General features: G+C 44.7%; 1 protein-coding gene across 1 annotated transcript in view; it reads right to left on the bottom strand.

Annotated features, from left to right (window-relative positions):
- The window catches only part of sdf4 (stromal cell derived factor 4), a 122,081-nt gene that overhangs the window by 18,215 nt on the left and 88,167 nt on the right, over nucleotides 1-15,699 (bottom strand). The window contains exon 4 of the mRNA XM_072478232.1: nucleotides 2,024-2,182. Within this exon, the coding sequence (XP_072334333.1) occupies nucleotides 2,024-2,182 (159 nt within the window). The remainder of the gene's footprint in view (nucleotides 1-2,023; nucleotides 2,183-15,699) is intronic.

Raw genomic sequence — 15,699 nt, forward strand, 5'->3', positions numbered from 1 at the left:
TAATAATGTGTGTGAGTGTGTCTGTCTAATAATAACGTGTGTGTGTGTGTGTGTGTGTGTGAATGTGTCTGTCTAATAATAATAATAATGTGTGAGTGTGTCTGTCTAATAATAATGTGTGTGTGTGTGTGTCAGTCTAGTAATAACGTGTGTGTGTGTGTGTCTAATAATAACGTGTGTGTGTGTGTGTCTAATAATAGTGTGTGTGTGAGTGTGTTTGTCTAATAATAAGTGTGTGTGTGTGTCTCTCTAATAATAATAATGTGTGTGTGAGAGAGAGAGTGTGTCTGTCTAATAATAATAACGTGTGTGTGTGAGTCTCTAATAATAATAATGTGTGTGTGAGAGTGTGTCCGTCTAATAATAATGAAAAATGAAAATCGCTTATTGTGTGTGTGTGAGAGTGTGTCTGTCTAATAATAATGTTTGTGTGTGAGAGAGTGTGTCTGTCTAATAATAATGTGTGTGTGAGTGTGTCTGTCTAATAATAATAACGTGTGTGGGTGTGTGTGTGTGTGTGTCTGTCTAATAATAACGTGTGTGTGCATGAGTGTGTCTGTCTAATAATAATAACGTGTGTGTGTGAGAGTGTGTCTGTCTAATAATAACGTGTGTGTGTGAGAGTGTGTCTGTCTAATAATAATAACGTGTGTGTGTGTGTGCGTGTGAGAGAGTGGGTCTGTCTAATAATAACGTGCGTGTGTGAGAGAGTGTGTCTGTCTAATAATAATAACGTGTGTGTGTGAGAGTGTGTCTGTCTAATAATAATGTGTGTGTGTGTGAGAGAGTGTGTCTGTCTAATAATAATAACGTGTGTGTGAGCGTGTCTGTCTAATAATAACGTGTGTGTGAGCGTGTGTGTGTGTGAGTGTGACTGTCTAATAATAATAATAATGTGTGTGTGTTTGTGTGTCTGTCTAATAATAATAATGTGTGTGTGTGAGTGTGTCTGTCTAATAATAATGTGTGTCTGAGAGAGTGTGTCTGTCTAATAAAAAAAACATGTGTCTGTCTAATAATAGAGTGAGTGTGTGAGTGAGTGTGTTTATGAGTGTGTGTGTGTGTGTGTGTGTGTGTGTGTGTGTGTGTGTGTGAGAGAGAGAGATCCGGGTTCAATTCCGATCTTGGATGACAATCCAAAGATGTGCAGGTTAGGTGGTAAATTGCCCCTTAGGTGTCCAAAAGGTTCGATGGGGTGACTGGGTTTCGGGGATAGGGTCGGGCTTGGCCTAGGTAGGGTGCTCTTTCCAAGGGTTGTTCCAGACCCGATGGACCGAATGGCCTCCTTCTGCACTGTAGAGATTCTATGTCGGGCGCAATCGAAAGGCCTCATCGCGCCAGACTTGTTAACGCAACAAGGTCGTTAAATCACTCGAGAGGCATCTCGCCCTCGCTGGGCTCATTTAAATATGTCGGCACCCGATTCTCCCGAGGTTGAGGAACGATTTCTCATATCCCTGGAAACAGTCCTGTAAATATTTCTGGTGCCTTCTCTAACATTTTCACATCCTTCCTAAAATGCAGTGCCCAGAATTCCACAGTACTCACTTTGAGACCAAACCAGTGTTTTAGAAATGTTCATCATAACCTCAACCTCCTTGCTTCTGAACTCTATGCATAAAACTCATGAAGTCTTATTAGCTGCTCTCCCAACCTGACCTTTTATAATGGTGATATTTTAAAAAGAAAACTTTGTGTGTAATTTGCATATGTTCCATACCAGCCACCACACAACAAACAAAATACACAAAGAAAGCAAGGTTCGAATTGAATTTCACAAGACATTCCAGATTCCAATCTGTGAAGTTCCCTCATCATGCGACAATTGAACTCCAACTCACCCAAAGCCTGTTTACTTAACAACAGAGGATGTGAATGCATTACAGGACATTACAAGCCTTACAAATCAGGCCTCTCTCACCACACATATTGCGAGTAATGCTCAAGAAGCTCAGCTAGGTTTTATTGAAAACAATTTTTTAAAAACACCTCGCTCTGTTAAAATAGTTGAAATCATTTTTACCTAAATCGCGGATAATCTCCTTCACCATGAACTTGAGCATCCCGCGGCTGTGTTCCGGGTGGAGAAAAGCCAAGAATTCTTCTTCATTCAGGAGATGGTCAGCTGGAGGTTCATCAGCCTGAAACCACCGATCTTTCAGATTATCCAGGACTTCCTGAGCTGCAATCCAACAGAAGCACATTTTACTAATCATTGTTTTTCAGGACGACTGTCTACTTGGGATAGAAAATTAAGTGCATTGAAGAACAGAGCATTTCCCGGTTCACGTTCAGCCGACAACATCCAAATAGGATTCTCAGGAGGCTCAAACTGGGTGGATGCTGAGAGGTTGCTTCCGCTTGTGGGAGTCCAGGACCAGAGGGCATAAACTCAGAGTAAGGGGTCATCCACTTAAGACAAAGATGAGGAGGAATTTCTTCTCTTAGGGGGTGGTGAATCGGTGGAATTCTTTACCGCAAAGGATAAAGTTAATGCACCATCACATACCATGCTTAGTCCTTTTAATGGACAGTTCAACTTGGTTGGGTTTTTATGGAATGAGCAATCACATTAAATTATTAGGTTTTCAAACAATAACGACTGGAGTTTTCTGGTCCCGCCAACAGGCGGACAAAGTCATGGAAATGGGAATTTAAAAAAAAAGAATTTTTAGAGTACCCAATTATTTGTTTTCCAATTAAGGGCCAATTTAGCGTGGCCAAACCACCTACCCTGGACATCTTTGGGTTATGGGGGTGAGACCCATGCAGACATGGGGAGAATGTGCAAACTCCACACGGACAGTGACCCAGAGACAGGATTCAAACCGTGGTTCTCAGTGCCGTAGGCAGCAGTGCTAACCACTGCGCCACTGTGCCGCCCCTCGAAATGGGGAACTTTGGAGAGCGGCAAACATCTTTATCCGACTCGCCCAAGGCAATGCCTACCATGGGCGGACCAGTGTGTCCATCAGTGGCAACTCCCCTCTTTGTGCTCCAGAAGTGAACAGTACAAAATGTCGAGGTTAAAATGGTTCCAGTGCCTGGGCCGCTATACAGCATGTGCCCTCTGAGATTACCCAGCTGACCACGTCTCCCAGAACGAGGTCAGCTCACGTTTAATCAGGCTTTTCAGCACCTAATACCCTTGGGCATGGGTAGCTCGCAAGGTTGGGGACTTAACCAGCAGCTGTTAAAGGGCTGCCAGCTGCTCATAGAACTGTGTCTCCATTTTATTTTTGCAACATGAGGAAAATAAGCTGGTTGGGGAAGCCTGCTCCGCTTGTTGATTACGGAAGGTGCTAGAATGAAGGGTCTGTACAGAAATGGGAGTCACACACGATAAAACCAGAATGTGAGGCGATTCAGTGGCCCCAATATTAAACCGAAATTCAGGCCCATTTTAAAGATTTTTTTCAAAAGGAAGTTTTAATTTCTATATCGATATGAAGAATCCAGCAGTCCTCCATTAGCGAACACCGAGGGTTTACAATAATTTCCCGTGCTCCGCTCGGCGAGCTCTTGTGGCGCATTGGGTAGTGTCCCAGTCGCTGAGCTACAAGTTCCAGGTTCAAGCCCCACTCCAGGAATTGATGGCCACGGGAGGCGTGTTCACAAAGCAGCCAAACGGCCCAACGCGCCTATCGCAGGTGGTAAGAGTGGGAGAGATTCCTGGCCAGCCATGGAAGATATAGCTTCAGGGTAGTGACCAGCTCCGGGAAAAACAAGCTATAGAAATGGACGTGCTCAGTTTGCCTCAAGTGCCTGTCGAGATGGGATGTCTTCTAAGTTTACGTCTCTATAATGGACCCCATGGCTCATGTACAGGAATACTGTAATCCAGGGGCAGCATGGTGGCACAATGGATAGCACTGCTGCCTCACGGCGCTGTAGACCCAAGTTTGATCCCGGCTCTGGGTCACTGTCCGTGTGGAGTTTGCACATTCTCCCCATGTTTGTGTGGGTTTCGCCTCCACAACCCAAAGATGTGCAGGGTAGGTGGATTGGCCACACTAAATTGCCCCTTAATTGGAAAAAATGAGTTGGACACTCTAAATTTATTTTTAAAAAGGAACACTGTCATCCACGTGGAGGACAACCTGTGGACCAGGGGCCACATTTGGCCCATCAGCATTCGGAGTGCGGCCTACAAGACACTTTGATTTTTTAAAAAGTTTACAATTGTGTGCCGCCCCCCACAAGACAATTTGTTGACCATTGCCCACCCGCAGAGTCACCACATTCGGCTGGTTTCCATCCGCGTAACTTTCTTTCTATCGACATGACTGACATGCTTCGCACGTAACTCAAGGGCAAGTGAAGTGAGGTGTGTGCTAATTACGCACAACATTGACTGTGAGAGCCGTGCGCTCCCTCTGTGTTCAATCAATGTTTATTTTGTTCTTATAATTTGAAGTTTATGACAGTTCTATTCATGTACGAACAATTAAACATTCTCTATAACTTTCAAAATATTCAGCGTGTATTGAATATATTTAATCTTATTCATTGGGTTGTGGTTAATGAAAAAGGTCAATTTTAATCTTGCAGCCCACTGAGATGAAGGCGGGTCACTCACGCGGCCCACTCACCAGCCTAGCTTGCCCATCACTGCTGTAGTCTGTTATAATTGCGCTTTCAGGCGCTTTCGGATTGGAGTCCAGAATCGCTTGCTCTTTGCTTTTTACTTACACTAAATAAAAAATACACGCCGGCAACTTTGTGAACGTTGAAAAAATGAAACTGACCAAGAGCGCCCTTTCATCTAGGGAATCTGTTTCCTTCTCAGTCACTTCCCCAACCGACCTGCATTCACTGTACGAATACAGCAACAAAGCATACCAGCCTGATTGCCAGTCACCTCACAGTAAGAAACCACAGAAACTGTGCAAGCACAGCTTGGTGGCAAGACTGAAATTTGTCTCGTCAAAATGCCATTTGGCCGCACTGAACAATAAAGAACAACCACTGAATCACTCAACATCGAATGGTAAGGAAGTCCTTGGCAAAATGCCAGCGTGAATGAGTAGCAAATCTTTGGCAACAATCCAATCTGTGAAAAACTAAAGTCCAGAAAGTAAAGCTGGCGGTTCTCGTCACCATCTGGTTCACCGATGCCCTTTAGAGAAGGAAATCTGCCATCCCTACCCGGTCTGGCTGACATGTGACTCTAGACCTACAGCAATGTGGTTGAATCTTAAACTGCCCAGCAAAATCACTCAGTCATTCCTGCTTTAAAGGGTCAACAGAATAGTGGGTCGTAGTCAATAGTCCAGATTTTCCATTGGCCATAATACCCTGTCCGATTCGCTATAATTATTTCCAGTTTCAGGGGAAGCAGTGACCTAGTGGTATTATCAGTGGGCTAGTATTCCAGATGCTCAGGTAAATGTCCTGGAGACCCTGGTTCGAATCCCACCATGGCAGATTGTGAAATTTGAATTCAGTAGAAATCTGGGATGAAAAGTTAAACGGTGACCATGAAACCATTGTCGATTATCATAAAAACCCAGTCTGGTTCACTGGTGTCCTTTAGGGAAGGAAATCTGCAGTCCTCACCTGGTCTGGCCTACATACACTCTGGTGACTCCAGATCTACAGCAATGTGTTTGCCTCTTAACTTTGCCCTCAAGGGCAATTAGGGGTGGACAATAAATGCTGGCCCACCCATGTCCCATAAATAATTTTTTAAAATTAGAACAGTGTTAGTGTCACATTTTCCATCATTATCACCTCATTACCATCACTGGTGTAAAATATTGTGAGGTAATACAGATCAGCTAGAAATGGATATTCTGACTCGATCTGGCCTACATGTGACCCCAGGCCCACAACAAATGTGGTAGACCCTTGACTGCCCCCTGAAATGGCTGAGCAAGTCGTTCAGTTTAAGGGCAGTTAGGGTTCGGCAAAAGTCGCTGGCCTTACCAACGATGCCCACATCGCAAGAAAGAATAATATTTTCTAAAAAAAAGATGTAGGTTACTCTCTACAGGCGTGGCTGGTGACACCTGAACTTTCCCAGGATAGCAGCTGAACACTCCTAGGAGTAAATTCATTCTCACACCCGTGTCGTTATCGAACATTCTGGAACGTTGATGTTCATGTGCCTGCGTCAGTCTGCTGAGCAAGTGGCATCATCTGGGAGTGCTGCACTGTCAGAGGTATCATCATTTAATACGGCCCCACTCGTTCCACCATTCAAGTGGATCGCCTGGAACTATCTGAAGAACAGGAGTTATCCCAGTGTCCTGGACAATATCCCTCCTTTAACCAACATCACTACAACAGGTTGACTAGTTAATCACCACATCTGATACCTGCGAGTGCTAGGGGAGGCGATAGTGTGGTGGTAATGTCACTGGACTAGCAATCCAAAGGCCCATGGCTAATGCTCTCGGGACACGGGTTCAAATCCCACCAGGGCAGCTGATGGCGTGAAACTACCATCAATCATTGGCAGGACTGCTGGTTCGTGATGTGGGTTCAATTCCAGCAACGGCTGAGGTTATTCACAAAAGCCCTAACTTCCCAACTTTGTCTCTCGCCTCAGGTTAAAATCACTTCCAGTCAGCCCGCAGCGAGCGATAAACGGCAGCAGACTTCCGAGACTCTCAGGAATATGTTTCAGATCTCCAGAATTTCTCTCGAGTCATTCAGGAAAATCTGGTTATGAAGGAGTCATGTTCCTATGAACAATAAATAAGGTCACCGTGCATTTTCAGTTCCTGTTAGAAGCCCACTTGAATTTTGTTTTCATTTCAACAATTCAGTTCTGCGTATTCAGAGGCACAAACTCCCCCATTGGTAATAATTCCCTTATCTTATAGTTACATGGTATTTGAACAGAACAGCTGACATCTCTGTAACATTCCTGGCAGGGAGAGCAAATGCTGGGAGGAGATATTCAGCTCCTGTACTCAGATATTCTCACCAAGGCACCCCATTAGAGTTTTTTTAAATCTCCACTTCTCAAACTGGTAGAAATGACCCATTTCAGACACCTGCCCTCATTGAACAAAGGTTTTTCATGACACATCGTACAGACGTCCCTCCCTAACAGCCCTGTGGGTGCACCTACACCTCAGGGATTGCAGCGGTTGAAGGTGGCAAGTTCACCACCGCCTTCTCAACGGCAATTAGGGATGGGCAATAAATTCTGACCCCCAACCAGCGACACACATCCATTGAAAGAGTTTTTTAAAAAAAAGAAGCATTTTGCCATTTCAAATGTGACTCCAAATCACAGACACCGGTTTGAAATTTATTTTTCACGAATTTCTATTGATGTCCTCAGAATGCGAGACAATTTGTTATTCCCATTAAATTCAGAGTTATTTGTGGCACGGGATGAGGCCATTCAGCCCATCAGGTACACGCTAGCTCTTCCCCCCCCCCCCCCACCCCCCACAGAGCAATTGAGTCAGTTCCACTCTTGTACTCTCTTCCCTTTAGCCCTGCAAGTTTATTTCCTTCATATGTCCATCCAATTTCCTTTTGAAATCAATGATTGTTTCACCGCCCAACGCCGTTATAGGCAGCGAGTTACAGCTTATTACCACTCGCTGTGTAAAAAAAAAAGGTTCTTCCACACATTCCTCTTGCACAAAATCTTAAATCTGTGACCCCTTGGGGCCGGGATTCTCCAATAAAGGGGCTATGTCCCCATGCCCGGGTGAAAACGGGCGCGAATCATTCCGGACTTTCTTCTAGTTAAGGGGGCTTGCAGGGCCCCGGAATGCTCCACGCAGCTCCGGCTGCCGATACGGGGCTCTGCACTTCCGGCCGCGGGTCCGCGCATCCGCACGGCGGCCGCCTGCGGCGAGACATGGCGGACCCACACAGCGGGCTGGCACCGAAGAAGTAGGCCCCTCCCCAGATTGCGCGTGCCCGCCGATCGGTGGCTCCCGATCGCGGGACTGGTCGTCATGGAGGCCCCCCTGCACCCCCCCCCCCCCCGGTGACGGATCCCCCTGCCCACCACCAGAACGGACACCGCAGCCGCGACTCCGACCTCCCACCAGGTTTAACCATGTTAGAACCACGCTGCTGGGAACTCGGCCAGTTGCTGCCGCAGAATCGCCGCGGGGGCTGCTTTCAACTGCCCCCGACCGGCGCCGCATCGACCGTGCGCGCAACTGCCGGTGATTCTCCGGTTGCGGGTCCGACGCCCCATTCTCCATTCCCAGCGCTTGTCGCGATTGCGATGCCGCAATCGGAGAATCCCGGCCTTCGTCTTTCTACTAGAATTGTTTCACTGTCAGAATTTTGTACACCTCCATCACATCGCCCCTCAATCTCTATTGCTTCAAGGAGGACAACTCCAATCTAACCTGGTCTGTGGAACCATTCTGGTAAAATCTCCTCTGCGCCCTTGCAAGAACTTTCCCATTCTTCCTGAAGTGTGGTGGCCAGATCTGGAACCAAAACTCTCGCTGGAGCCTAACCAAAGCTTTGTGAGAGATTCAACATGACCTCCCTATTTTCGTATTCAATGCCTCCAGTTAGGAAGCCCAACATCCCATATGCTTTGCTAACCCCTCTCCTAATATATCCTGCTACCGTTAGAAATCGATGTGCATGCACCCCCAGGTGCCTCCGTCCACGCACACTCTTTCGAATTGTGCCATTAAGTCTTTATTGCCTCTTCTGCCAAAATGTAGCACCCCACACCTCTCCGGTGTTCAATTCCATCAAACAGTCTGCCCATTCTGCTAGTCTCTCCTGTCACAGGCAACTTGTATCAATTCCACTCCTCCAAGTTTGGTAATGTTGGCAAATTGACCCTGCATTCCAAGATGCGTTGTTTATGTTTAGCAACAGAAGTAAAGCTGCTGGCACCGACCTTGGGGAACACCACCATCTTCCACCGACTTGTCCGAGATACGACCCTCGGCCACGACTCACTGCTTTCTGTCATTAAGCCAATGTTGTAACCAATTGGAAACTGGCCTCAATTTTGTTAATGGGCCTTTTGTGTGATACTTTGTCAAACGCTTTCTTGAAACCTATTTAAACACCATTCACCGCCTTCTCTTCAGCAATCCTTTCCGTTACTTTATCAAAAATAAGTCCATTATGGGGCGGCATGGTGGTTAGCACCACAGTGGTTAGCACTGCTGCCTACGGCGCTGAGGATCCAGGTTGGATCCCGGCCCATGTGGAGTTTGCACATTCTCCCCGTGTCTGCGTGGGTCTCACCCCCACAAACCAAAGATATGCAGGGAAGGTGGATTGGCCACACTAAATTGCCCCTTTTTGGGGAAAAAATAAATAATTGGGTACTTTAAATTTATTTTTAAAAAGTCAGCTAGATGTGGGAAAATCAGCCCAACATCACGGACTGTTGAAAATAGAGTTGAAGGTCAGAAGAATAAAGTAAACACCAACCAACGCAGCGTCAAAAGGGGAAGATCACACCTGAATGACGAGCTTTTTTTCTGAGGACGTGACAGTGCATAAACTACACAATGCAGTGCCAGTGCATTTCTGCAAGATCCTCGTTAAAACCCCTCACAAAGGCAATAGAATTTCAGGGAAAGGCCTCGTCTGGCTTAACAGTCGATTGAAGGAAGGGAATCATCAGGGGAGACCAAGTAGCAGGAAGGAGATAGTGACTGGAATGTCCTGGGACTTGATGATTGGTCCATTACCATTTCAAACCATAATGACACCCAACTCAGAAAAAAAAACAATGACAACGCGCAAATTCTTAATTAAGAGAGTCCAGACAGAGGAAGGAACCAGGTACTGAACACAATTCTCCAGGCCCCAACGCGACTGGATTTTCCCCACGACAGAGGGATCTTCCAGTCTCACCAAAGTCAATGGCAATGTGCATGGCTCGCCCATCCTGCCGCCAGGGTCGATTGTGGCAGAACAGGAAGATCCCACTGATGGGAAGGACTGGAAAATCCCGTCCAATGTCTCAACGAGGCAGATGACGCTCAATGAGGGCAACTGCAAAATCTTAATGCCTATTTAGTGGCAAGAAACAAAGCAGAATTACCCACCTTCCCCATCACCGTCCCACTGATAAAGATTTAAAAAAGATAAAGATCCTTTACTGTCACAAGTATGCTTACATTAACACTGCAATGAAGTTACTGTGAAAAGCTCCTAGTCGCCATATTCCGGCCCCTGTTCGGGTACACAGAGGGAGAATTCAGAATTCTCAGCTGGTATGGGAATTGAACCTGCGCTGCTGGCCTGGTTCTGCATCAAAACCAGCTGTCTATCCCACTGAGCTAAACCAGCTCCTGCCTCCCCGGGCCCAGATTCTACCCTTTACTCCATGTCATAGATGCGGCAGATAATTTTCTTTGGCTGGTATCGCTGATCGTTCCCACAAGTAGTTCCTATGTTTTTTATGTTTATTTTTGTTTGCATCCTCACACCCACTTCTTTCCCATTGGGGAATAGTGGGGGAAGCGTCGGAAGGATGAGCAAGCTGATTACCAGCCTGTTGAATGGTGCAGTGAATGTTCCTTCCGTGACTAATGTGCCCTGGAGTGGTAATTGAACTCAGAAGCATGATCGCCACTCACTGTGTCATATGATCTTCTATGTCGCTTATGACCAAGAGTTTACCATTCCTGCAAACAGCTTGTGGATGATAATATCACTCTGATTACTAATTTATTCCACAACCGGGAATTGGAGTCACATTTACAGTAAACCTCATTGCAGTGTAACTGAATTCCAGTGTCACTCTTCGCAACAAAGGAAATAACAAAAGTTGCCACATTGTCACAGACAGTGGGCTAAATATTTACTCTGCTGACCCGGTCTTAAGAAGGCCTCGGCTTCATCCATCTCTCTCGGCCGATGTTCTAGGCTATAGGCCGTGTTCGTCCTTTGCTTTGCCCCTTAGTTGGGCACAGGACAAAAGGATTAATCACCAATGCTTCATCAACTGAAGGCTCTATTCGTAACAGATTATCAACCTTATGGGTACTGGACTCAGCTAGACAACATCATGCTGAAGTCGGACAAACCGGTTCATTGCAACATCTGGTTTTGTTGAATGCCAGCAGGGCATTAGAGGGTAGATGGTGGCAATGCTCTGGAGACACGGGTTCAAATCCCACCACGGCAGCTGGTGGAATTTAAATTCAATTAATAAAATCTGGAATGTCCCAGCAGTTGCGACAATCACAACTACCATCAGTTGGTGTAAAAACCCATCTGGTTCACTAAAGTCCTTTAGGGAGGGAAATCTGCCGTCCTTACCCGGTCTGGCCTACATGTGGCTCCAGGCCCAGAGCAGTGTGGTTGACTCTTAGATTCCCTCTGAAATGGCTGAGCAAGCCACTCAGTTCAAGGGCAATTAGGATTGGGCAACAAATGCTGCCCTAGTCTGCGAAGCCCACATCCCATGAACAAATAGAGAAGTATGTATTTTTTTTAAACTGGTTGTTCTGGACTATGGCACACAGACCACCCACCCCTCTCATTACCCGGACCTCAAAATAAAATTGTTTCAAAGACTTCAGGGGGACTGCTTAACATCCGTGGTCTCCCAACACCTCTGGAAAAGGGTGTCAATCCCCTTGGGGAGCCTAATAATCAAGTTTTTGAAGTCAAATTCGGTTTGAATCCCCAAACATGTGACTATCAAAAACTGTATCATCACTTCAACAACAAAACCTGCTAAGTTTAAATTAGTTTATAATAGATGATGCAAGATTTTCTCTTTGAGCAAATGGTCAAAATCGTAGCGCCTACGTACAATTCTCTTGAGGTACAAAAGGATTTCGGAGTCCGAATAAACAAATTGATTGAAATACATCCAAAGGGCAAAGACAGAAAGGATAATGAAATATTGGCCTCAAGGGAGCTGGAATGTAGAAGTGATGTTTCAATTGTATAACGATTGGGTCAAACTCCATTCGGAGTATGGTGTTCAGTTTGGGTACTGTACCTCAGAAAGGATATACTGGTCTTGAAGAGGATACAGGACAGATCATCAGTATGATTAGCAGGGCAACAATTATCCACAGTAAGAAGTCTTACAGCACCACGTTAAAGTCCAACAGGTTTATTTGGAATCACTACCTTTCGGAGCGGAGTCACCTGATGAAGGAGCGACGCTCCGAAAGTTAGTGATTCGAAACAAACCTGTTGGTCTTTAACCTGGTGTTGTAAGACCTCTTACTGTGCTCACTCCAGTCCAATGCCAGCATCTCCACATAATAATTATCCAGGCACTGATAATATACGGGATGATGATTTGACACATTTTTAATAGTGAGTTTACCAGCAGAGACAATTCTAGAAAGTCCTGTGTGTGAGGAATCCAAGGAGGGTTATCACTGGCAACAGTTTTATTGTGCTGTACTTTTAGTCACATACAGGGAATGGGTTAAATAGAACAGCACAAAGCAATAGGATTGGGAGAGGTGAATTAATAATAATAATCTTTATTGTCACAAGTAGGTTTACATTAACACTGCAATGAAGTTACTGCAAAATAATGTTTTAAGACAGTGGCTTAGTAAATACTCACGATACTCGGCTCATAAACAACCCCACAAGTGGAACAGAAGGTAATTTCAATTTTCTGACATCTGAATTTAACCCATTCAGTGGTGGATTAGGCAACACGAAAAATTCCCCAGATGTAAATAGCAAATATCTACCTGGTATTTCAGATCAAAATGTTTCCACTCTTTTACAGGCAAATATTGCTGACTTTGAAACAATGTTTGGAGACAAAACTGATAACATCTCCAGCATGAGCACAATTACCCTTTCGTGAGGGGGCGCTCGGGTTTTCTGCAACATTTAGCTTCATGGTTTGCAAAGAGCGATGTAAAGAAAACAGGAAGCACAGCGAGTTTCGGAAGGCCTGGTGTCCTTTTTAAAAGGTTACGGTGAGTGGATCATTCTTTTGCTCCACACCGAATCTTTGCGCCCTTGCTCAGCAAACTTACACAGATGTTGACCGCCCTCTGATGGCCCGTTCCCCAGGCACGAGGGAGGAGAGCAAAGCTGCTCAACCACTAGATGCATCAAAACAGCGCCTGATCCAGTTCTCGTCACTGCCCCACTTGCATTGTGGGAAACTGGCTGATATGACGACATTTTATTTTTAAAATGTAAAACCATTTCAAATTAAAAATGGACCTATGATTTTTTAATGTGGGTGTCACTGGCTGTGCCAGCATTTGTTGCCCATCCCTAACGGCCCTCAGACTGAGCGACTCGCTGGGTCATTTAAAGTGTCAACCACATTGCTGTGGATCTTGAGCCACATGTCAGCCAGACTGGGTAAGGACAGCCGATTTCCTTCCCTAAAGGACATTAGCGATGGGTTTTTATTTATTTTTATTTTAAAAATAAATTTAGAGTACCCAATTGTTTTTTTCCAATTAAGGAGCAATTTAGTGTGGCCAATCCACCTACTCTGCACATCTTTGGGTTGTGGGGGTGAAACCCACGCAGACACGGGGAGAATGTGCAAACTCCAGACAGTGACCCAGGGCCGTGATTCGAACCCGGGTCCTCAGCGCCTTAAGCAGCGGTGCTAACCACTGTGCCACCGTGCTGCCCTAGCGATGGGTTTTTATGACAATCGACAGTGGTTTCTTGGTCATCATTAGATGTTTAATTCCAGATTTTCCTGGAATTCAAATTTCATCATTGCCACGGCGGGATTCGAACTCAGGCCCTGAGAGCACTACCCTGGTCTCTGGATCACTAGTCCAGCAACAATACCACACCGCCATGCCTCGTCTCCTTGATCCGAATAATTCCTTCTCACTTTGCTAAGTAACAGAAGGCAGAAGGCAAATTACCTGCTCCACAATCTCCACTAATGCAATGCCTTAGCCAAAGAGCTGTAGGTCTACAACAGACGTTCCGGCTAATTTAACTCTGATTGTCTGGTCATCCCATGCTTCAGTCAAGATGAGTCGAGGAATAATTTCACTGGGAATTATATCGACACAATCCCAGAAGGAAAGCTCTGTGACAGTGTATTGGTCCCTGTTATTCACTCTATTGGTCTTTTTTTTGTTGGAGATTTGGGGTATTTATACGTCTGTTGTATTCATGAGATAATAAAAAATGCTGGTTCTTTCACCATCAATTTTATTACTATCGCAGACCAGGCCACAAAAGTTGCTAGCGTACTGGACAGAAAGTCCAATATTTTATTTTATTTGTCAGACTGTGAGGAAAAGATACTTCTCTCCGGAGTGACTCCACGCACAAAAAGGGATATGTCATATTGAAACAAACTTTATACTGACACAGGATTAAACTAACTTTAACATTATACTAGAAACAGCTTTCAATTACCAATTAAACGATGCTTAACAATAAAATGAAATACTTTAACTCCTAACTATTATATTTTTATCTCCAATCAAGCAAAACCTATCTCAGGTCAAAATCCACTTTTAAATACATTTAGCAAACACAGGAACACTTTCTGCATAGAGAGGTTTTGTAGAAACTGCTTTAAGAGAAAGATCCTTCAGGAAACAGCCTGCAGATTCTTGCCTGTGTCAAACTCTTGGTTAACATCACTGTATTTGGCCAAAAGCTGCTGTTCTGTCCACAGCCAAATCTAAAACTGAACACCGGACTGCTTCAGCAGCTGGCTTCTCCCATTAACAACATCATCTCTATTCCATTAACTGCATTGTGGCCAGCTTACTAAGGTTAAACACATTCTCTAATTATCTACCCTCCAGGGAACCTTCTTTCTATAAACAAAATTCCATTAGCCCTCTTTCAGTAAACAATATACATGATTGGAATGAATTATGCTCTTACTTTTACGATGCTTTAATTACAGGAATAATGTACCTGACATTCTGAGAAACATAAGTTTTAGTGAGGAGCTGAAGGAAATTAGTATTAGTTGAGAAATAGTTTGGGGGAAATTAATGGGATGAAGGCCGATAAGTCTCCTAGGCCTAATAATCTTCATCTCAGAGTTCCTAAGGAAGTGACCCTAGAAAGAGTAGATCCATTGGTGGTCATTTTCCAAAATTCTTTTGATTCCAAAATGGTTCCTACAAATTGGAGGGTTGCCAAAATAATCCCGTTATTTAAAAAGTGAGGGAGAGAGAAAACAGGGAACTATAGATCAGTGAGCCTAACATCAGTAGTAAGGAAGTTGCTAGAGTCCATTATCAAGGATTTAATCGCGCAGCATTTGGAAAGCAGTGGTATAATTAGACAGTCAGCATGAATTTAAAAAAGGGAAATCATGCTTGACAAATCTACTGAGATTCTATGAAGATGTAATCAGTAGAGTTGACCTGGGAGATCCGCTGTATGTGGTTTATTTAGATTTTCTGAATGCTTTCGACAGGTCTCACATAGCAGATTACTGTACAAAGTTAAAGCGCATGGGATTGTGGGTGGTGTCTTGAGATGGATAGAAAGCTGTTCAGCAGACAGGAAGCAAAAAGTTGGAATAAATGGGTCATTATCGAATTGGCAGGCAGTGACTAGTGGGGTACCGCATGGATTTGTGTTAGGACCCCACCTGTTCACATTATATATTAATTATTTGGACAAAGGAACGAAATATATTATCTCCAGATTTGCAGATGATACAAAGTTGGGAGGGAGGGTGAGTTGTTAGGAGGATGCAGAGATGCTTCAATAGGATTTGGACAGGCTGAGTGGGCATATGTATGGCAGATGAAATATAATGTGGATAAATGTGAGGTTATCCAT

Source organism: Scyliorhinus torazame, chromosome 16, assembly GCF_047496885.1.
Source record: "Scyliorhinus torazame isolate Kashiwa2021f chromosome 16, sScyTor2.1, whole genome shotgun sequence".
Classification (NCBI taxonomy): Eukaryota; Metazoa; Chordata; class Chondrichthyes; order Carcharhiniformes; family Scyliorhinidae; genus Scyliorhinus; species Scyliorhinus torazame.